Source organism: Octopus bimaculoides, chromosome 27 (assembly GCF_046866305.1).
Source record: "Octopus bimaculoides isolate indiv1 chromosome 27, ASM4686630v1, whole genome shotgun sequence".
NCBI lineage: Eukaryota > Metazoa > Mollusca > Cephalopoda > Octopoda > Octopodidae > Octopus > Octopus bimaculoides.
Genome location: NC_142954.1, coordinates 7,257,933 through 7,282,932, shown reverse-complemented (window position 1 = coordinate 7,282,932; position 25,000 = coordinate 7,257,933). Strand labels below are relative to the sequence as shown.

At 38.1% G+C, this 25,000-nt stretch overlaps 1 protein-coding gene across 3 annotated transcripts in view; it reads right to left on the bottom strand.

Moving 5' to 3' along the window:
• The window catches only part of LOC106872532 (transforming growth factor-beta-induced protein ig-h3), a 65,859-nt gene that overhangs the window by 22,366 nt on the left and 18,493 nt on the right, over positions 1 to 25,000 (bottom strand). For all 3 annotated transcript variants that reach the window (XM_089343133.1, XM_089343132.1, XM_089343134.1), the window contains one exon: positions 4,170 to 4,296. In XM_089343133.1, the coding sequence (XP_089199259.1) occupies positions 4,170 to 4,294 (125 nt within the window). In that variant the 5' untranslated portion in view covers positions 4,295 to 4,296. The remainder of the gene's footprint in view (positions 1 to 4,169; positions 4,297 to 25,000) is intronic.

The window sequence follows — 25,000 nt, the reverse complement described above, 5'->3', positions numbered from 1 at the left end:
AAATACTGCTTTAATTAAGTGTCCACTTCCATGTATGTATATGACATGCGTGAGCGAGTGTGTGTGTATACACACATACACACACACACAATATATATATATATATATATATATATATATATAATGTAATATACATAATATATATATTATTCGGAGAGCCATAAAAATACATGCATTATAACACACATGCATACACACATACACGCACACAATATATGTGTGTAATAGATAATATGTATTTTTATATCCATACACACGCATACGCATATATATATATATATATATACATATGTGCGTGTCTCCATGCCTGTCTATATGTATGCTTGCATATACCTGTGACTCTGTATCATAGTGTACGTGTTTGTGAGTGCGTGTGTGTGAGTGTGTGTGTGTGTGTGTGTGTGTGTGTGTGTGTGTGTGTGTGTGTGTGTGTGTGTGTGTGTGTGTGTATTTAGTACAAGTAAGTCCGTTAGGAATTTCAGATTAATAAAAAAATACTCCAACAAAAACAACCAATTTGCCGACTAAGCAACTTTTTCAAGACATGAAGAAAAGACGTAAAAAGGGGGGAAAAAATACTGAAGAAAAAATGTCATCGTGCGAAAAACATCAAATTTGGGATGAAACGCAGACGACACCTATTAATCTATTTACTTTGGCCTGGGCTGTTATACAGCAACACTTTCATGTTCAATCTCCAACTCAAATAAACAGAAACGTGTTTCATGGCGGAGATTGAAATACAATTCTAACGCAGAGCTTTGAAAGAACAGCGTAGCTAAAAGCAAAACTAACAGCAATGACTAGAAGGCGGCCAACAGAGCCCTGTTTCTCCTTCATATTGTTACGTAATATTTTTACTTTGCTCTTGTTGTTGTTGTTTTAATATGGATGTCTGTAGGTTTGTAGTTACGGAGCTAGCTCTGCAACTATGTGGCTCCGGGTTCAATGCTTCTGTCCTACAGTATGGCATCCTAGGCGAATGTCTTCTACTATAGCTCCGGCCCGACTAGTGCTCTTTCAGTGAATTTTGTTGACGGGAGCTGCGTAGAACCTTATTGTGTGTGTATATGTATGTATGTATGTATGTATGTATGTATGTATGTACGCATGCATATATGTATATATATATATATATGCATTTATATTAATGTTTCTTTTTCTATCAATAAAAAGATTTTTACATTAAACTGTAGGATTACTCAAAATATTTTGAAAAGCACGCATGTATTATTCTTGTGAAAGTATATCTGTGTGTGTGTGTATGTGTGTGTGTGCATAACCGCATAGATGTATATGTGTGTATCTCTTTGCGTTTGTGTTTGCCTCCAAAACGCTTGACAACAGGTGTTGTTTTGTTTACGACCAATAGCATTAGCAGTTCGGCAAAAGAGACTGATAGGATATGCACCAGGCTTAAAAAGTAAGTACAGCGATCGATTCGTATCGACCAAGCTTTTCGAGACGATGCTACGGCATGGATGCAGTGATGTTTCCTGAGATCATTCGGTGTTTACGGTCTTTGAGTGCGTCTGTGTGTGTGTGTGTGTGTGTGTGTGTGTGTGTGTGTGTGTGTGTGTGTGTGTGTGTGTGTGTGTGTGTGTGTGTGTGTAGATATATGTATGTTTATATATAAATGTGGCGTGGGATAGTGGATGTGGAAGAGCCGGAACGAAAGGCGAAGGGGAAGCGGGGTACATCTCATAGGGTTTATTTATTTACTTAAAGGGGACGGAAGTGATGTCATTTTGAAATACACACACACACACGCACAAACATACACATATATTTACATAGATACATATGCATATATATATATATATATATATATATATATATATATATATATATATATATATATATATATATATATATATATATATATATATATATATCCGTACTTACATTTGCGCAGACATACATATATACAGAAATAATAATAATAATAATAATAATAATAATAATAATAATAATAATAATAATAATAATAATAATAATGATAATAATAAAAGCTGTTTTTATTTTCTTGGCTTATGCAACTTCTTTTTTTTTTTAGAACATCCGGAAGCGCTAAAGATATAAAACGAAAAAGAAATGGAAACTAATAGATAAAAGGTCTGATTGTTTCAATATATCACTGTATGTTGGGCGAGGTAAACGTTATTCATACAAAGGACAACACACACACACACACACATATACATATATATATATACATACATACATACATATATATATATATATATATATATATATATATATATATATATACAAACATATTTATATATGTATGTATGTATAAATATGTGTGTTTATATTTACACTCTCACATGTGTATGTATAAATAGAGAGGTGGAGTGAGTAAATGAAAGGCACGTTGTCAAACTGCGGAACAATGCATTATGTTTATGTTTGTTTATTTATCTTGTGTTCTTTTTTTTGGGTGTGTTTTACTTTTAACTGTATATTTTCCCCTTTCTTTGAACAATCACAAAAAATATAGCTCGCACGCACACACACTCACGATCACACACACACACACGCACACACACACAAACATGTGCACACTGACGAAGCACATAGGAGGTGGTGAGTGGTATGAAGAGGTGGGTAAAGGTGGGAAACTGTTTGGTAGAGGTGATGGGAGCTGGCAGAGGATTGAAAGATGAAAGGAACAGGAAAAACAACTCAAACAAAAAACGCCGCATTCGGTTAATCCATATTGCTACAAAATAGGAGGAGTCTTTACATATAACATGTATTTTTTTGTATGGTGAGGTTTGTTTCGCATTGTATGTTGGTGTTTGGGTGTCTACAGATGTTGTTTCGTTGTGTAAGATATTATATATATATATATATATATATATATATATATATATATATATATGTGTGTGTGTGTGTGTATGTATGTATGTATATTTGTATATCTTTATATATATAGCATATATGGGTTTATGCGTGCACATATATCTATACCTATGTATACATACATATACCTATATGTTTATATATATATGTGTGTATATATATATATATATATATATATATATATATATATATATATATATATATATATATATAAATATATAAACATACATATATACATACATACATATACATACATACATATACATACATACACACATACATATATATATATATATGTATATATATATATATATATGCATAGAAATATATAAGGATATTACTGTTAATAATTTGCAACAATATCAGTAACTATCATATGTAAAAGAACCAATTTTGCATACATATGTATATATATATGTGTATAAATATATGCATATATATATACACACACATGCATATATGTACATACATACATGCATACATACATACATACATACATACATGCATACATGCATGCATACATACATACATACATACATACATGCATACATACATGCATACATACATGCATGCATACATGCACGTAGGCTTTGTTTAGCGGAAAGGGCGCAGATCCTGTTAATATCTAAGATCCCTAGCTCTTTACTGAACTCTAGATCAGAAATTTTCAGTTGATGTATGCACATGTATAAATATATTTTAAACAACTGGAAAATTCCGCCTATTCCAGACTGGTTTGTCGATAGCTTTCCAGCCTCATAACTTAAGGTCTCCAAAAGATAGCTCTTTTACCTTTTTATTTTTTAGGTTTTATTTTCGTTTTCCGTCTTTTTACTTTCTGCGTTTTCTATACACTACCTTCTCAGTTTTTTTTTTTTTTCGAATTTCTTCCATTATTCAATTTCTTTTTAGTTCTTTATGATATGTGGTTTGTGACTGACGAATATGTTTGAGTATTTCTCAACATTTAAAGATATGTATTGTGACCTTTAAATAAATAATATTTATCTCTCACCAGATGGAGTACTTTTCTGTTGAATTTTCTATCACGGATCAGTACATTATATATATATATATATATATATATATATATATATATATATATATATATATATATATATATATATATATATATATATATACATATATATATATACATGTATGTATACATATATATTTATGTATGTATATATATATATTTACACACACACACACACACACACACACACACACACACACACACACACACACACACATATCTATGGAAGACATGCACGAGGGAAAAAAAGAGATATACATACTCCCTATTTTTCTTAGCGAGATAATAAGGCAGCTCACGTCTCCTTCTGGCAGACACATTTTCCACAATGGTCAATGCCGTCAAAATCACGATTAGAAAGAAAACTTGCGTCAGTGGTAAAGACATTCCTGGAAGAAAAAAAACAAGAATAAATAATAAAAATAATGATGATGATGATGATGATGATGATGATGATGATGATGATGATGGTGCTGGTGGTGGTGGGGAGGAGGAGGAGGAGGAGAAGAAGAAGAAGAAGAAGAAGAAGAAGAAGAAGAAGAAGAATTATCGTTTCAAATTTTGGCACAAGGCCAGCAATTTCGGGGGGGTGGGAGGAGGTAAATCGATTACATCGACCCCCAGTGTTCCACTGGTACTTGTTTAACCGACCCCGAAAGTGAGGAATGGCCAAGTCGATCTCGGCGTAATTTGAACTCAGAATGTAAAGCTGGACGAAATGTTGCAGATAAGGCAATTGTCCACAATTGTCGTACTGTTTATGAGCACGTGTCCACCACGTGTCCACCACTGTCCTTTTTATCTCCAGACAATAAAACTGTCTTTTTCCTTAGTGGCATGTCAGTTTTGTAAAATTCTTTATTCCTGACGTTATCCTCCCTTCCCAAGTGGAGTTGGTCTTCAGTGCCATTTGGTAATTTTGATGCATCCTCTGGAGGTGGAGATAATATTAATAAGTCAAGAATTTGTTGTATGGTATTTGATATAATTGTATTTTGTGTTTGCGTATGTGCGTCTATGTATGTATGTTATCAATCAGTTTCATTTCTGTATTTCTTGTCCATAGAGAAAGAGCCGGACTCTAACATAGATTCAAGGCTCCTTCATTGGAACTTTTATCAACGTCATCTAGGTATTTGTGCATATGTGTGTGTGTGTGCAGTATTTGGTGTTAGTGTATGCGCAGATTTGTATGTTTGTTTTATGGATGCGTTTTTATGTCTAGATGCATGCATATGTAATTTATGTGCTAAATTTTTGGAAAGTTTTACATATCTTTACAGTTCCATTGATGGCTTGAATCTGTAGTATGTATGTATGTGTGGAGGCGCAATGGTCCAGTGGTTAGGGCAGCGGACTCGCGGTCATAGGATCACGGTTTCGATTCCCAGACCGGGCGTTGTGAGTGTTTATTGAGCGAAAACACCTAAAGCTCCACGAGGCTCCGGCAGGGGATGGTGGCGAACCCTGCTGTACTCTTCCACCACAACTTTCTCTCACTCTTACTTCCTGTTTCTGTTGTGCCTGTAATTCAAAGGGTCAGCCTTGTCACACTGTGTCACGCTGAATATCCCCGAGAACTACGTTAAGCGTACACGTGTCTGTGGAGTGCTCAGCCACTTGCACGTTAATATTACGAGCAGGCTGTTCCGTTGATCGGATCAACTGGAACCATCGTCGTCGTAAGCGACGGAGTGCCAACAACAATGTATGTATGTATGTGCACAGAGAAGGAGACGAGCAGACATAACCTAGTAGACACATCATCTAAAATAATAGCTGATAGATCGCAGGTGTGTTTCGTTGTCTTTCTTGGGAGAACAAACAAACAAATGAATGAGGCGCTTCTACTTAATTCATTGCAGTAAATTTAAAGAACTTCTGGGAATTTACCGATGATATCATGGCGACCAATTTAATTGTGAATCGGCGTAAATTCTACCTGCCACCCACTTATGGCAACCGAATTCCGAGGTAAGTACCACTTGCAGGAATTCCCGTAGATCATAAAATCAATAGCCATTAATATTACGATGTGAGATAGCGAGCTCGCAGAATGGCAAACGCGTCAGATAAAATGCTGAGCGGCATCTCTTGTGGCTGTAGGTTCTGAGTTCAAATTCCACCTAGGTCGACTTAATCATTTTTTTTTTTTCGGGGTTGATATAATAAGTACCAGCTGAACCCTGGAGTTGATGTAATCGACTACACACTTCACCGAAAATGTCAAGTCATTTGTCTATAATAGAAAGGTTTCGCCGGCAAAAATGCTTTTCGGTATTTCGTCCGTTTTACGTTTTAAGGTCAAATGCCTCAGGGGTCAACTTGCCTTTCAATCTTTAGTAATCAATAAAATAAAGTACCAGTTCAACACTGGGATGGATGTAATCGACTTACACCCCACCCACCACCAAAGTGCTGAAATAAAGAAACCTCTAATAACGCAAATTAAAATACATATGTATGCCTACTAAAGCGCTATGTGAAGTACAATATTATCTAGTGTATATATAAACATCCTGCTGGTTTGATCCTTTAAATACATATAATACTTCCGTGTATATGTGTGTGTGTGTGTGTGTGTGTGTGTGTAGACATGTATTTATATATACCTACATATATTTATACATATACAGATATTTTCTTCCTTCGCAAACAAGTTCCTAACACACAGCAGTGCATACATACATACATACATACATACATACACACACACACACACACACACACACACACACACACACACACACACACACACACACACACACACACACATATATATATATATATATATATATATATATATATATATATATATATATATATACATATATGATGATATATAGATATATAATTACATAACGTTTAAAATATATACTTCAGGCAATACGCAGAAAGTCAAAAAACAAGACCAAAACTAGGTTGATAGAAAAAAAAGCGAGATCAAAGCCACAACATCTGTTTGCACGTAAAATATGTCCCGAGGGACGGCGGCCTGCAAAGACTGTAATTATGTACATACTGTAATTTAGTAAACTACGTTGCTTCAATGTGAAGCACATGTTTTTACAAGGATATAAGAGTTCTTAAGAGCTGGGGTAGGTTTAGCACGGGGTAATTTATGGAGTACCCGATGCACTTTCACGTAATATGAAATGAATGGTAATATATGCCCTTTGCTGGTTTCTGTCGTTAGATTGCGATCGTACTGGGGCACCGCCTTGAATTTTAATTGAGTAAAATCGACTGTGATGCTAAATTTTAGTCTTTTAGAGCCTGGTATTTATTCTACCGAATCGTTAGGCTATGAGGACGTAAACACACCAACACTGGTTGGGAAGCGGGGAACAAACACAGACACAAAGACACACACACAAACACATATATATTTGTATACGACGGGATTTTTTCAGTTCAAGTCTACTAAGTCCATTCACAAAGCTTTGGTCGGCCTGCAGCTATAGTAGAAGACATTTGCCCGGAACCATGTGGTTGGGAAGCAAGCTACTTACCATGCAGCCACGCCTATGATAGAATTTTTTTAAAAAACTTTGAATGGCTACGAGGGTCCAGTAAGGCAAAATTAGAATTCAAGGGGTCCACCAGCAAAGTAATGTTTGAGGACCACTGTTGTACACAAGTGTTTGATAAAGATATTCTTCATGTTCACATAAAGGAGCACTCCGTCGGTTACGACGAGGAGGGTCTCAGCTGATCCGATCAACGGAACAGCCTGCTCATGAAATTAACGTGCAAGTGGCTGAGCACTCCACAGACACGTGTACCCCTAACGTAGCTCCCAGGGAGACTGAGCGTGACACATAGCGTGACAGGGCCGGCCCCTTTGAAATACAGGTACTACACATTTTTGCCAGCTGGAGTGCACTGGAGCAACGTGAAATAAAGTGTCTTGCTCAAGGACAAAACGCATCGCCGGGAATCGAACACACTTCCTTACGATCGCGAGCCGAATGCCCTAACCACTGAGCCACGAAACCCCTCACTCATGTTCACATAATCTCGCGCCGAAAATATCATTTTTATTATTCATTGATGTTGTGGACGCTGTTGTTTTTGCTGTTGTTGTTCTTTTTACGCTTCTTTTTCTTCATATTTTTTTTTACTTTAGTTTTTCGTGGAGAAATCGGAGAAGGGTTTGGTGGGGGCGTTAGAATGTTTCTTCGTTTGTTTTTTTTTTTTTATTCTGCTTTTTTAGTTTTTTTTTTCTTTATTTTTGCTGTACCTTATTTTGTCTATTCCTGACACACCTTCTTTGAGAATTTCCTCTTTTTATTTTCGCGCCCCAACTTCCTTCCCACAGATGCTTCCTCAAAATAAACATATGCATCTCTGTACGTACGTATGTATGTATGCATGTCTGTCTGTTTGTCTGTCTGTATGTATGTATGTATGCATGTCTGTCTGTCTGTCTGTATGTATGTATGTATGCATGTCTGTCTGTCTGTCTGTATATGGGTATGCATAAGTATAGCCATGCATGTATGTGCCTATGTATGAGTGTATGTATGTATATATGTGTGTGTGTGTGTGTGTGTGTGTGTGTGTGTGTGTGTGTGTGTGTGTGTGTGTGTGTGTGTGTGTATACAAAATGGGACAAGAACGCAAAACATCCAGACATTTAGGTGATACAAGAAAGGGACAACAAAACATCCAGATAAACGATACAAAGAAAACAAGGACGGATCATTCGGAGTTTTCTTTCCTCAGTCGTATATATATATATATGCTAAATGTACCCGTGACCCCTTGGGTCACTCTATGTAGAAAATGTATCGATGCACGGCGGGCAAGGAAAAATACTATTTCGAACTTCATGTAATAAAATTCATAGATAATACAGTTCTCCTGCCTTTGGTGTGACAACATAAACACGACCAAGTGTTTCTTCCTTGAAAACGGTCAAATGACCTTCACCTTATTTTCCTCACTTTCTTCTTCGCCATTCTTTGTTACTACTGTTTCAAGTGAAATACACGGGTACTTCAGCATAAAGTAATGTTTTTGCAAAGTCATCATTGATGCACAATGAAAAGAATTCTGTCAATGTTGTTCATTGACAGCCATATATAACGTCGTTATTTCTGAGCAATATTCTTTGCTCATCTGGCAGTAAATCGACATTTTCAACTTGAGTTGTTTTTTTTCTTAAAAGGGAAAAAATGACTATTTTATTTGTAATTTTTATCATCTTAATCAAAGGCCAGGAAAACAGACAGGCAAACTTTGTGCTTTGGTATTCTTTTACTTGTTTCAGGCATTTGACTGCGACCATGCTGGAGCATCGACGTGAAATATGCTTATGTATATATACACACACACACACACACACATATATATATATATATATATATATATATATATATATATATATATATATATATATATATATATATATATATATATATAGTGTTGCCTCAACGTAATGCAAGCTCAGAAACCGGCCAATCCTGGCGCTCTATATGTTGATATACCGATATACCTAGATTCTAACGAATCCTGCAACTGATTTATGTATGTGTGTATATATTTGTAAATGTGCGCACATATGGTGGGTGTGTGTGAGCATGCGCGTAGTTGCGTATTTAAATATAATGCATACCATATCATATTATCCAATTTGGCATGGACTGAGACAATAAAATATTGATTGAGAGAGATTTGGCCGCTATTTCTACAAGGTCAAGTGGTTACAGCAAGGTTTTTCTCGAATGTAGCTTAATCTGTGTGCTGCATCTGAGTGTGTGTGTGTGTGTGTGTGTGTGTGTGTGTGTGTGTGTGTGTGTGTGTGTGTGTGTGTGTGTGTGTGTGTGTGTGTGTGTGTGCCGCACGCTGAGAGACTGGTAGAAGCTGGAATATAACAAGTTATAAATACGTGACTTGATGACGAGATAACATTTTTGGGACATACTTAACTAGCTGCAGCGTTTATATATTAACTCACACACGTCAAACGTATGTAAATGAATGTAAGAATATGTATGTATGTATCTATGTATGTATGTATGTATGTACGTATGCATGTATGTATATATGTATGTATATACGTATGTATGTATGTATGTATGTATGTATGCATGTATGTATGTATATACGTATGTATGTATGTATGCATGTATGTATATACGTATGTATGTATGTATTATGTATGTATGTATGTATGCATGTATGTATATATGCATGTATGTATATACGTATGTATGTATGTATGTATGTATGTATTATATAAACAGGTATGTGTGTGTTTATATACGAATATGTGTAGGTAATCGAATGAATATCTATGTATGTATATTTGTATGTATCTATGCTTGTCAAAAAGATCATAGGTCCTTCTCGGGTCCTCGGCTCATAAGGTTGGTTTCCCGGATTTTGTGGCTTATATATTACTCCAGCCCTAGACTCAACGCTGGTCCGTCGCAGGATTACTGAACGGACTGGAGCAACGTGGAATGAAGTATTTTGCTCAAGAACACAAAGGATCATCCTGTCCAAGAACAGAAACAACAATCTTACAATCAATGATGGCAACACCCTAACTCCTAGGCAATACGCCTTCACATTCATGAATGTACATGCTTGCATATATTCATGAATATAGGAGTGGCTGTGTGGTAAGTATCTTGCTTACGAACCACATGGTTCCGGGTTCAGTCCCACTGCGTGGTAACTTGGGCAAGTGTCTTCTACTATAGCCTCGAGCCGACCAAGCAATGGTGAGTGGATTTGGTAGACGGAAACTGAAAGAAGTCCGTCGCATATATGTATATATATATATATATATATATATATATTCTTCGAAACGCCGGTGTTAAAACGGGGGTAGCTGATGAAGGAAAATGTTCTCTATGTGACCTGTGTGTTTTCTGTACTCTGGTTATTATTATTTTCTTGTCTACGTTTTGTTTGCAATGTCCTGTACCCAGATATGCACCTATATATACAGGTAGACGTAGGTATGCACATACCTGTACGTATATATGCATATACTCATTTATTATTTGTTTTATATATATATATATATATATATATATATGTATGTATGTATATGTGTGTGTGTGTGTGTGTGTAGGCGCAGTTATGGTTGTGTCATAAGAAGTTTACTTCCCAACCATATGCTACCGGATGCAGTCCCATATATATATATATATATATATATATATATATATATATATATATATATATATATATATATATATATATATATATATATATATATATATATATATATATATGTATATGTATGTATGTATGTAAGTATGTATATATATATATATATATATATAAGAGGCTTCTTTCAGTTTCTGTCTACCAAATCCACTACCACTATAGAAGAAAACCCTTACCCAAAGTTCCACGCAGTGGGACTGTACCCGGTTAGCATGTGGTTGGGAAGTAAACTTCTCAAGACACAACCATAACAGCCCCTACTCACACACACACACACACACACACATACACACACACATACACACACATACACAGAGAGAGAGAGAGAAAAGGATTGTCACAGACACTGAAAAGTGTGCAGTCAGCACCACAACAGACCCACACGGTTACCCCCAACACAAAGAACAAACAATACTGCACAATAAACCCTAACCCAGCCTGAGTAAATGCCTATGCATATGTACGCATGTTAACATAGTTACGCTTTGTACACATTGCAGGATTTCTTTTATCATTGTCAAAATAAAAGAACGACCTTATGGCCTCTCCTATCTTCGCACTGGGCCACATGGCTACCAACAGATTTCTATTTCGACTTGGTGAGAGTAATGGCGACTGGAGACTTTATCGTAAATTGAAACATCATGTTGTAAAGTCTTATTAACATTCAGGATGTAGGGACTGTTTGCATGACGGGATGGAAACGTGTGCACATGAAGAATATTATGTATATCCTATATATATATATATATATATATATATATATATATATATATATATATATATATATGTGTGTGTGTGTGTATATATGTATATATGTATAATATATATACATGCATATATGTATGTATGTATAGGCTGGAAAGCGAAAGTGTATGGAGAGAGAGAGAGAAAGATGGAGAGAGAAAAAGATGGAGAGAGAGAGAGAAAGAGCAAGAGAAAGAGAGAGAGAGAGAGAGAGAGGGGGCCGGTACTGATATGAAACATTTGTAATTAAACCTTTAATTGAACTTGGATGCTTATTTATCATTTATTCACTTATTTACTTATTTACTTTTCTTTTTACTTTTCATCCAAAATAATCTTCCGAGATAATTGAAAAGGCACGAAAATAAAAACAAAATAAATAATAGAGCTTCAAACCGAAATCGAAACAGCGTTGCGTACGCCCGCCACGCTCCGTTGGCCTTCTTACCTACATCCAAACATTTCAGAGCATCCGCCGCCATACGGCAGCAATCAACCTTATTTTTAAAGCATCAATTACGAGACCCATCACAATTATATCTGCTTATCAGTTTCTCTCTACCCACTTCTCTCACAGCAGGCTCCAGCCTATTTAAAGGGACATACTATTTATATCGCTCCCCTAGATAGGCCAATGGAATCGCCTACGGCTCCCTTTCTCTGACTTATCTCCATCTCCATTCATAATCTGTTTGTTTTCATTTTTTCATTTTTTCATTTTCCATCTTTTTCTTTGTTCCTTTCCAGACAATAACAACGTCACTCCGCCTCCTCCTCCCTCTCTTCCCATCTCTCTCTTTCTCTATCTCTCCCTATATATATATATATATATATATATATGAAAGAAGGTTTGAAAATGCACTTATTTTAAAGATATTTATTTACTTAACCGGTTTCACTTTTTAGAAAAAGATTATCAAAAGTCTTTGAGAATAATAGAAAATGTTAAAAAACAGTTTGAGTATTAAAATGCATATATACATTCTTTGATGATAATAAGAGGAATATATTTAAAGTATAAAGCTTTGTAGTGTTACATTCTGATTATCACACATTCTCTGATAATAAGATGAAAATGTTATATATATATATATATATATATATATATATATATATATGTATGTATATATTATTTTTTTAAGGATTAGATAAAAAGACAACAAACGGAAAATATGACCTACCCACATATATAATTGTAAAAAAAATAACGTTTAGTAAATAAACAAACGAACATATATTAAATACACAAGCGAACAAAAAACACACAGAAGGTCACCAAATTCTTCACCAGTTATTGGCCAGCGGGTTCAAACGCAATTCCAGTCATTATCATATATATATGATAATGACATATATATATATATATATGACAAGGTATAAATAATAGAAATTACATATTTTTCCTTTATTAGAGAAAATTTGGCTTACAACTGTTTCCAGTAGCCATTATAGGTACGTTACTCATAGATTTACTCAATTGGTCCATTGATCAGTTGAGAAAAGTCCATTTACGAAAAAAACTAGACTCTGCACATGTTACATGTTGTATAAAAGAAAGGAAACTAGAATGGACAGGTGATATCGAGCCTTTTATCTGTAAAATCAATATAGAAACTGTGAAGAGATATATTTACAGATAAATGGATTGACAACATGAATTTGTTCTGGAAAATATGATACTCAGGCCCTTCAAACTCCATCAATTCACTTAATTTTCAATGGTAGTCACTTCAAAGTTGACGAGAAAGTGCTCAAGACACCCATACTACTTAACAGATAAAAACAATTTACCAGCCGAATGTTTATCAAAGACCACTTACAGCAATAAATTAAGCAATTGTCGAAGTGAAAGCTAATGTTGTTGTTGTTGTTGGTGGTGGTGGTGGTGGTGGTCGTGGTCGTCGTGGTCGTCGTGGAAATGATAATGATGAGAAAGACAACGACGACGACGACGACGAAAACGAAGAAGAAGAAGAAGAAGAAGAAGAAGAAGAAGAAGAAGAAGAAGAAGAAGAAGAAGAAGAAGAAGAAGAAGAAGAAGAAGAAGAAGAAGAAGAAGGAACAGACTAGAATAGGAAGGGAAGAAAACGAAGAACGACAACAGTAACAACAACAACAACAACAACAAAATCCGCCATGATTGCTGTTGCTGTTCACTGCAATTGTTTCAGTGTTACAAGGGTGAAGGAACCATCTGTTGACACCATTCCTTCTTTCCTCCTCCTTCTCCCCTCCTCCTCCTCACCTCCATCATCATGCCAGCATCCACTATCCGGCATCCAACATCACAACATAACAAACACGCTGTTGCCACGCCTGTGCATGTAAACCGCCGTAAACCGCAATTTCCACCTCACAATCATTCCCTCCCCCGAAACCACTACCATGACCTAACCATAAACACTTCCATCGCTAGGACGACGACGATGACGGCCACCACCACCACCACCAACACCAACACCACCACCACCACCACCATCAACAACAATAACAATAACAACACCTTCGCTACTATCCCCACCGTCAAGGGTGCCGCTGCTTCCGTTACGAACCTCACTACCACCACCACCACCAACAACAACAACAACAACAACAACAACAACAACAACAACAACAACAACAACAACAACAACAACAACAGAAGCAAGAATAATAACAACAACAACATCAGCATTGTCGACATCACTACCGCAGCCACCACTACCACCACTACTACCACAAACATCATCATCGTTTTCACCGCCATTACCACCACCTCCGAAAACCACTGTTGCCATCGTCACCATAAATACCACCATCACCATCGCCATCAACATTGCCATCGCCAAAACCATCGATTACGACGAGGATGACGCCGCGAATACCACCACCACCGCCACCACCGCCAACAGCAACCACAACAACAACAACAACAACAACCCCAACTATAATCACCTCCACAGTACGAAATAAACAACTGTTCGCTTTTTAGTCGTCTCACCATGTCAACATGTGTCAACATATAAATGTTATGTTTATGTAGCGTTTGTGTTGGTGTTGTTGTTGTTGGTGGTGGTGGTGGTTGCATGGCTATGGTAGTGGTGGTTGTTGTGGTGGCGGAGGTAGTGGTGGCAGTGCTTCGCAATCTGTCATTTCAAACGTATTACATTTCCTCATACCTCGCTGTGAAGCTACATGAGCATCCGTCAGTGCATCGCCTGCGCAGCAGTACCATTATATATATATATATATATATATATATATATATATATATATATGTGTGTGTGTGTGTATATATATATGTATTATTTATATATATATAAATAAATAGATAGATATAGATATATATACTTATATACTTATCTATATATATATATATATATATATATATATATATATATATATATATATATATATATATATATATATATATATTGAAGGTTTGGAGGTGATGTACAGAAATTATATAGAAAAAAATTTTAATTAAGGTACTCAGAAACCTGGATGTTTGTACACAAACATACAGGTTTCCGAGTACCTTAATTAAAAATTTTTTCTATATATATATATATATATATATCTTATGAGGTTTTTCACGCTAACTACTTGATAAATTCTTATAAAGATTTTATCCTATATTTAAATTATGTATATGCTCTTTTACTCTTTTACTTGTTTCAATCATTTGACTTCGGCCATACTGGAGCACCGCCTTTTGTCGAGAAAATGGACCCTAGGACTTATTCTTTGTAAGCTTAATACTTATTCTATCAGTCTCTTTTGCCGAACTGCTATGTTACGAGGACGTAAACACACCAGCATCGGTTGTCAAGCGATGTTGTCAACAATATTCTACCGTTCATGATCTCTGCCAAACCTTACAGAGACAGCAGAAGCACAACCCAAATAAACACGAAGGAAAAAGAAGCGGTTGCGTCCAAATTTCCCACATAAAATGTACAAATCAGCCATTTTAACCTCCGTACATTTAAGCACCTTCGGCCTCGTTTCTCTCTTATGTAACGGGAGTCTCGACAAATGGAGCTTCGTGCGTAATCTCTGTTCGATAGGAAATCATAAAAAGATAAATTGTGTTTAAAAAAAAAGGTCTGTAAGATACCAAAAAGAAACCGGCGTCTCAGTTCTGTTGTGGATACGCCCCAAACAAATACACAGACATTGTAATATATAAATATAGAGTATCATAAATAAATACACATAGTGTGAAAAAATAATTTTGACAAGATTTGTTTATATACATAAATCTTAATACACCTTCTCCTCGACTTACGACCGAGTTCGTATGTCGGATGTATATTTTTCAAAACTATTTTCATTCATGCAACTGATGCAACTGAGAGACAGTGACAGACAGTGGATGCCTGGGTCCGAGAGATGCTGCAACAGTTATCGTACGCGCAGCTGCCCAACGTCCGAAAATCGATTTATTTATTAATTTCATTTCCTATTTTTGGTGGTCATAATTGCGGATGGTCGTAAGTCGCATAGGTCATAAGTCGAGGAGAAGCAGTTTCAAAATGTGAATGTATGTTTATATAGTTCCGTCTTTTATCTTTATTTATTCTTTGTTTCAGTGACTGGACTGCGGCCATGCTGAGCAATCACCTTTTTAGTCGAACAATCCACCCTAGGACCGTTTTTTTTAAAGGTTATTACTCGTCGTTTGGGTATACATAAGCATACAAATGCTTGAACATATATGTATATGTGTATATGTATAAGTATATAAACACGTGCACGTATAAGCATATATATATGTACACATACATATAAACTCAGACAGACAGATAGATAGATAGATAGATAGATAGATACATTTCTTTTATTAGCCACACAGGGCTCAACGAAGATGGGACAAATACAATGTAGAGCTTTTCTTTTTGGGAGGGGGAAGGAAGGAAAAAAAAAAAAAAAAAAAAAATTGGTGGTGTCGATCAAAAGGGATCGTAGGAAGGGAAAAAGGGGCAGTTCGATCAAAAGGGATCGAAAAAAAAAGAAAAGGAAAGGCCGATCAATAGGGATCGTGTATCACACAGTAATGTTCTCGTGTAAAAAGAGGGGAGGACAGTTTAGGTTTAGCCGTGGAAGGAAAAGCCCACGGAAAAGACCACGGTAATCTTGGTCAATATTCTCATTGAAGAAACTATAACAGTAAGTGACTCTCTTTTGCCTTTTTGTTTTTTTTTTTTTTTTCTTGTTCATAGGGTTATGCTCAAGATGGCTCCGTCGTTCACACGTGCCATCCTTGCTACATTCACCCATCTTTTTTTGAAGCATTCACTAGACAAGACTTCCCTTTCTACTCTCAACTTCCTCTTCAGGTGATACTTGAAGAAGTTGATGAGAGATTGCCCAGAGAGGAAAGTCTTTGTCTCTAGACCTTTCAGACGCGTCCACCATACACATTCTTTCGCCATAGCCACAAGTACGATGAAAATAGCTCTTCCTTCCCGTTTAAAGGAAGGAGGCGCGACAATATTCACGATAGACTCGGCTGATAGACCGACTCGTCCCACACGCGATAGCAGTTGTTCGACGTAAGCCCACAGCTCGGAAATGGTGGGACACTGTACGAGTGCGTGCAGAACGGTTTCGTCGCTCTGCCGGCATCTCGGACAGGTCGGCCCCGTGTTTCTCGAGCCATGCCTGTAGAGCTTATCCCGAACGGGTAGTGCTTCTCGATAGCACTGCCAGGCCAGGGATCTCTGGAAGTTGTCCATAGGTCCCGGCCCGAAGGTCGTCTTAAACAGGCGGGTCAGGTATTCCTCGTCGACGCCCAGGTTCGCCCCGAGATCGTCGTCGTACCTTCCCTCCACTAATCCACTATAGAATGCGTTAGTTGTGATGCAGTCGCTCAAGGTTGACCCGGGTTGTTGGAGTTGCCGAAGAGCAGCGCGACACTCGCGGTGCCATTCGCCCTTCCTCGGCCTCTTCTTGATCCATGACTGCAGTTCGGTCATGGAGACGAGCTGCGGGAAAGCGCGCCGCACAAACGGTGACCACACCTGTTCACCGCTGTCTACGTAGAGCCGGAGATGTCGCAGTCTCAGCGCGTGTCTGCGCATCATCAACCACGGCATGCCCAGTCCTCCTTTTAACGGGTGTTGGCAGCAAACGGATCGCCTAACCATCGGAACGCTTCCTTTCCACAAGAAGCGGAAGAGGATGCGCTCCAGTTTGGTGATGGTAGGGTCGGGACAAGGAACGACGGTCAGGCGGTAGTAGATGATGGACGCGATGTACGTGTTCGCCACCTCCGCCCGACCTTTCAGGGAAAGCTTCCTCTCGGCCCATTGCCGGGCTAGAGTGGCCACCCTTCTCGTTATCTCGTCCCAGTTCTTCTCCGTTTGGAGGTCTGGACCAAACCAGACCCCGAGCATCTCAACCGGACCGTCAGTCCAACGTCCCACGACGGAGGCGCTACTTGACGGCATGGGGTTGCTTCTCCAGGTGCCGAGCCGCAAGCCCACTGACTTATCCCGGTTGATTTTCGCTCCCGTTACCGCTTCGTAGTCTCTCAGTGTCTCGCCGACAAGCTCGATGTGCTTTTGGCTAGACACTATGACGGTGACGTCGTCCGCGTATGCCGACACGCTCGTCCCGCATCCCAACTCTCGCGGGATGCCCCTCAGCGTCGCCAGCTTCCGCAGTAGTGGCTCGAGAGTCAACACGTACAGAAGCGACGAGAGGGGGCATCCCTGACGGACCGAACGTGCAATGTCGAAGGGTCTTGATAGATGCCCATTGACGCGAACTACCGAACGGATGCCTCTGTACAAGGCAGCCATCCAGCCGCGGAAAATGGGACCGAAGCCGGCTGCTATGAGGACAGCCTCCAAGTATTGATGGTCTACCCTATCGAAAGCTTTCGATTGATCTAAATTGATCAGGGCCCCACCCATGTCAGGTTCCTTAACTACCCTCTCTATGATGTAGCGCATCAGATGGAGGTTGTCATGGATGCTCCTGCCCGGCACCGCGCACGTTTGCGCCTTGCCGATCAGTTTCTCGATGACAAGCGCCAACCGCTTGGCTAACACCTTGGCCAAAATTTTCAAGTCTGCATTGAGCAGAGTGATGGGCCTAAAGTTATCTATGACGTCCCCCTTGTTTGGATCTTTCTTCAGCAGCGTTACGGCTTCTCGACTCACAAAACCGGGAATGCTCCCGTTTTGCTGCCAGTTGCAGTACACCGCCACCAAGACGTCTCCAAACAAGTCTGGCTTACAGTTGTAAAGCTCGTAGGGCAGACCATCCAAACCCGGAGATTTGTCCCTCGAGCATCCCGCCATCGCGTCCCTCACTTCCGCCGCCGTGATGGCACCTTCGCAGCACTCCGCCTCTCTTGCCGAGAGTCGTGGCAGGCTGTGCAGGTAGGCACTGAAGTCCACCCTGCGTTCTCGCTCGCCATTCGTCCCAAACAGTCGAGCAAAGTGCCGCTGAAAGGCCTCACACATTTTGCTTGGCTCGAGCAGTTCGCGCCCCTGTTCGTCCACCAGAGACCGAATGGTGGCTTTGTTGCCCTGTTGCGCCTCCGCCACTCGGGCCTCTCGTGCGGCTCCAACACCTTCGTTTCTTAGAGCACGCATCCTAGCCCTGACAACGCACCCTTCGTGTTTGGCGTTGAAGTGTTGGTCAAGGGCCAACCTCGCCGCCAAAACGTCGGATGCGATGCCACTTCTAATTGCCTCTTCTAGCTTCTTAACTAGTTCACCCTCTACTCTGTTTCTGTCTATGGCTAGTGCTTTGCTATACCTAACCGCTTCTGCTTTTATTGCTCTCTTGAGGGCAAACCACCATTTGTTATTGATGATGGCTCCTGTCAAAGCCCTCTTTACTAACGTGCTAATCCGGTCTCTGAAAACTGGTCTCGACGGGAAAGACGCGTTTAGTTTCCAGTAACCGGAGCCCTGCCTATGTGTCTTATCTAAGTCTAGCGTACACGTCACAAGTTTGTGATCCGTGTAGCTGACTATGTGAAATTGTGGACACCCTATGCTATCTCTATCTACTCTCCTACACAGTATTCTATCTAGATACGATCTCGACGACCCGATGCGGTTTGTCCATGTCCACATTGGCGCATTCGGGTAATCGAGTCGGTACCTGTCAGACAGGTGAAAGCGTCTGAGCAGGTCTTTGAGGCATTTGCATCCCCGTCTATTCCTATCTCTGCCCACATAGTCTAGATGCGTGTCCAAGGTAGCATTCCAATCTCCCACTAAAAGTAAAGGACGAGACGTTCCTAGGAATACTTCTAGACGTCGAAAGAAATCCGGCCTACCTGTTAAAGGTGGTGCGTATACTGATATGAGTCGAAAAGCACACCCATCGCTGCCATCGACATCCAGAACAACCAATCTACCCTCCGGGTCTATGAATACTGTCTTTACTTCGAGATCCAGACTCTTGCGAAAGAGTACCGCCGTGCCACTACCGCCCATTCTCGGCAGACAGGGAGAAAAATAAATGTTAAACTGTCTGCCAAACATGGACGATAGGGCCCGCGGATCATGGAGTCTGGTCTCGCTTATGGCTATGATTTCTAGTTTATGTGACTTTATGTCATTTAGGAGGTACCCTTGTTTCCAAGGGGACCCCAAGCCACGCGCATTTACACAACCAATCTTGAGCATCATTTTGATTTGAGTGTTAAAGTTTTATAAAGAGAGTCACTTACCGTTTGAGAGTTTTTGTGTCTCCTCCTTCGGGTTTTCTTCGAGGAGATCACTATACAGTTTTTTCGCCAGGTATTTTGCTAACTGCCTTTGGAAAAATAGATTTGAGTGTGTGGTGCAGGGTTGGTGTTATGTGTAGTATTTTGATGTGTTCTGGCGGTGTTGTGTATGGGTGGTTGCTGGTTTTTATGTCTTCGTTTGTTATGTTTGTTTTTGTGTTGATGTATTCCATCAACTCTGAGTTTTTTGTGTTGATGGCAGTGAGCATTGTGTGTGTACTTGCTTTTGGGGTTTTGTTGCTTGTGTTGTAGTTGTGTGTGCTTGTGTTGGTGTCTGGAGTGTTTTCGGGAGTTGTGTATCTCCCTGCTTTGTTTGTGTTTGCTTTTCTTTTCTTGCTCCTCTTCCTCCTTCCTTTCTGGGCTATTTGCCATTCCTCATTACTTTCATCTTCCGACGAAGGTTCTGAGGAATCGGAAGGGGGTAGGGGCAAATTGTGAGCGTCTGTGTGTGCTTGTGTGAGTGGTTGTGTTGCTGTTTTTGTTGGTGCTGATGGCTTGTTATTTGTGTGAGGTGTGTGTGATGTGGGGGAGGGGGAAACAGTCTTGGAATTTTCTTTCTTTTCCCCTGCTTCCTCACTTGTTGTTTTTGCAGATGCTGTTGTCTTCTCAGTTGCCAGTGTTGCTTGTGTTTCTCTTGTTTTGATTGTTGATGGTGGTGTTGGTAGTAGGGTTTTTTTTCCGGGTTTTGGTGGTTGCCCTTGTTGCTTTTTTTGGTTGGCGGCGGTTGGGCAACTGTCCTTGAGGTGTGCCTCGCTGCCGCATACATAACAACGTGGCCGCCTTCCTTCCACCACTACATATAACTTGTGGTCCTTTGCCAGTTGGATGTGTGTGGGGATCTTTTGGCACTCCTCTTCAGTGATGTGGAGGAGGACTTCGACTTTTTTTCCCCCTTCCCAGTTTTTCTCCTCTGCAGTAGCAATTTCTAATATATTTGCCTCCTCCATTTCGAGGCATATAGAACCTACTATCCACTGTGTTTCCACTTGTGAAGGGACATTCTTTACTGTCACCTTCGTCACTCTCTGTCCAAGATAACTCGGTATCATCACCAAGTCATCTGTGTGGAGAGAGAGTGTTGAAAATTCCTTCGCTAACTGTTCGCTCTTAAAGCGTACTAGGACCGTGGCAAATTTTCGTCCCCAAGTAACATGACTTTGAAAGGGCCATATCGGTTTGAGACAAATCTCAATTTTTTGGGTGGAGAAATTCTCCGGTCGCTTCGTTTTCTTGTTGATAAGTCTGTATGATATGTGCTTCTTGTTTGTATTTTCAATAATTGCTTTTAGTATGTGTATTTGTACAGTGTCACCTTCTTTCGTGAGAAGGGATTTTGTGTCATTGATTTGTTTTTGGGTGAATGTTAATATTGTTCTTTTTTCTTTCGTTGCATCGGCAAAATTTGTTTTTGTGATGCTGGCAGATATGTTGTTTGTGGCGTTTGTGGTGTTGTTTATCTTGTTCGTCTTGTAGTTGTTGATGGTGGTATTGACAGTGGTGTTGGTACTGCCAGGTTCAAAGGTGGTGGTAGTGGCGGCAGAGTTTGTCGAAGTAGTGGTGGTGTTGGTGTTGAAGGTCGGTGTCCTGTTGTTGTTGCTGTTGTTATTGTCACTGGTAGTAGCAGTGGTCGTGTTAGCAAGGACATTTGTGTCGTTGTCGTTGTTGTTGCTGTTGTTGTTGTTGTCTTTGTCGTTGTTGTTGTTGTTGTCACTGGTGACGGTGGCAGGCAAGACTGCTGTAGCAGCAGAGTTTGTACACGTGATGGTGGTAGTGGTGGTGGTTGAGGCAGCAGCAGTTGACTCAGAATCATTGCTCTTCTTCATCACTTGTCTGCGTTCATGCGGAACGGCATTAAGTGTTTTCGCCTCTGGCATTAGGAGCGGGAAGTCGGCCTCGTTGAAAACCTTAGCCATATTCGTTTTAAAGAATATGGCTAGGAACGAGGAAGATATGTTTGAATTTTTGGAAATAAGGCTCTAAATAGAGTTATTTCCGATTTGAAAAATATATGTTCACGAAGTATTTTGTGTTATACACAACTTATACAAAATTTTAAAACAAAATAGGTCTTTTAAGAGGTGAAAAATGCAACTTACATGGGAGCCGATGTGTCTACCGTCCGTCCATAGACAGATAAATGAATAGATTAGATAGATAGATAGATAGATAGATAGATATGTACACACACAGATATATATGTGTGTATATATATATATATATATATATATATATATATATATGTGTGTGTGTGTGTATATATATATGTATGTATATATAGACAGATATATATGTGAGTATATATATATATGTATATATATATGCATATATATATATATATATACCGGAGTAAGCACATGAAATGTGCAACAAGGTGGAAAAATAGATAGATAGATAGATAGATAGATAGATAGATAGATAGATAGATAGATAGATATGTACACACACAGATATATATGTGTGTGTGTATATATATATATATATATATATATATATATATATGTGTGTGTACATATATATATATGTATGTATATATACACAGATATATATGTGTGTATATATATATATATGTATATATATATGCATATATATATATATATATATATATATATATATATATATATACCGGAGTAAGCACATGAAATGTGCAACAAGGTGGAAAAAAGAGTACTCAAATACCATCCTCCATTTCTAACAAAACTGTCCGATGAACGGGAACGTGAAACTCACAGTAACGGTTTTTTTGTTATATTTCTGCTGCTTTTAAATAAAGTATATATATATATATATATATATATATATATATATATATATATATATATATATATATATATATATATATATATAATTATGTGTATTTCTTCTATCTTAATGAATAAAAATTCTTCTGATAGAATAAATGGGTTAATAGAAAACAATGTAGCAAAGTATGCAATTATAACATGCGTTTTCTCCAATCCTTAAATTCTTATATATATATACATATATATATATATATATATATATATATATATATATATATATATATATATATATATATATATATATATATATATATATATATATATATATATATATATATATGCATATATATATATATATATATATATATATATATATATATATATATATATATACATATATATATACATATATAGATAGATACAGAAATAGATAGATAGATAGATAGATAGATAGATAGATAGATAGATAGATAGATAGATAGATAGATAGGTATGTATGTATGTATGTATGTATGTGCATTCTTACCCCGCAAAACTCCTACATATAAACAAATATAAGCACGCTCAGTTTCCAGTGTTACATCATATACACAATATAAACATTGCACGATGAAGAGGAAAGGAAAGAGGCGTAATTGTGTGTTATGTTTAAAATTCTGATAACCTTCACTTGTCCATGGCAATCTCTTTAAACGGAACAACTTCACCATTCATTCGTTTCTTCCTATAGTGGGACGCTGGTGGTGGTGGTGGGGTGATGGTTTTGGGGGTGGTGTATGTATGTATGTATGTATGTATGTATGTATATACACTCTTTTACTTCTTTCAGTCATTTGACTGCGGCCATGTTGGAGCACCGCCTTTAGTCGAACAAATTGACCCCAGGACTTATTCTTTGTAAGCCTAGTACTTATTCTATCGGGCTCTTTTTGCCGAACCGCTAAGTTACGGGGACGTAATCACACCAGCATCGGTTGTCGAGTGATGTTAGCGGGGACAAACACAGACACACAAACATATACACACACAGACATATATATATATATATATATATATATATATATATATATATATATATATATACGATGGGATTCATTCAGTTTCCGTCTAGCAAATCCACTCACAAGGCTTTTGGTCGGCCCGAGGCTATAGTAGAATACACTTGCCCAAGGTGCCACGCAGTGGGACTGAACCCAGAACTATGTGGTTGGTAAGCAAGCTACTTACCACACAGCCACTCCTGCATACAAATATATATACATGCATGTATGTATGTATGTATGTATGTATGCATGTATATGCAATATGCAGATTTTTTCAGCAATATTTTTCGAAGAGAATATAGAATCTAGTTTCCCAAGTCGAAGCTTGTAAACATATACTTTTATATAAATATATATTTACGGTACTTTGTATTAAGAATGCTGAAACATGAATTCTGACAACTCATACTGCGTGTGAGTATTTGTGTGTGTCTGTGTGTGTGTGCCTATGTGTGTGTGTATGTGTGTGTGTACGTATATATATATATATATATATATATATATATATATATACATATATATAAATGCATATGTACACTCATACACATGTATGTAATGACAGGTAGATGGATAATATATATAATATATACATATACACACACATATATATATATATGAATAGGGTGAAAAAGAGAGT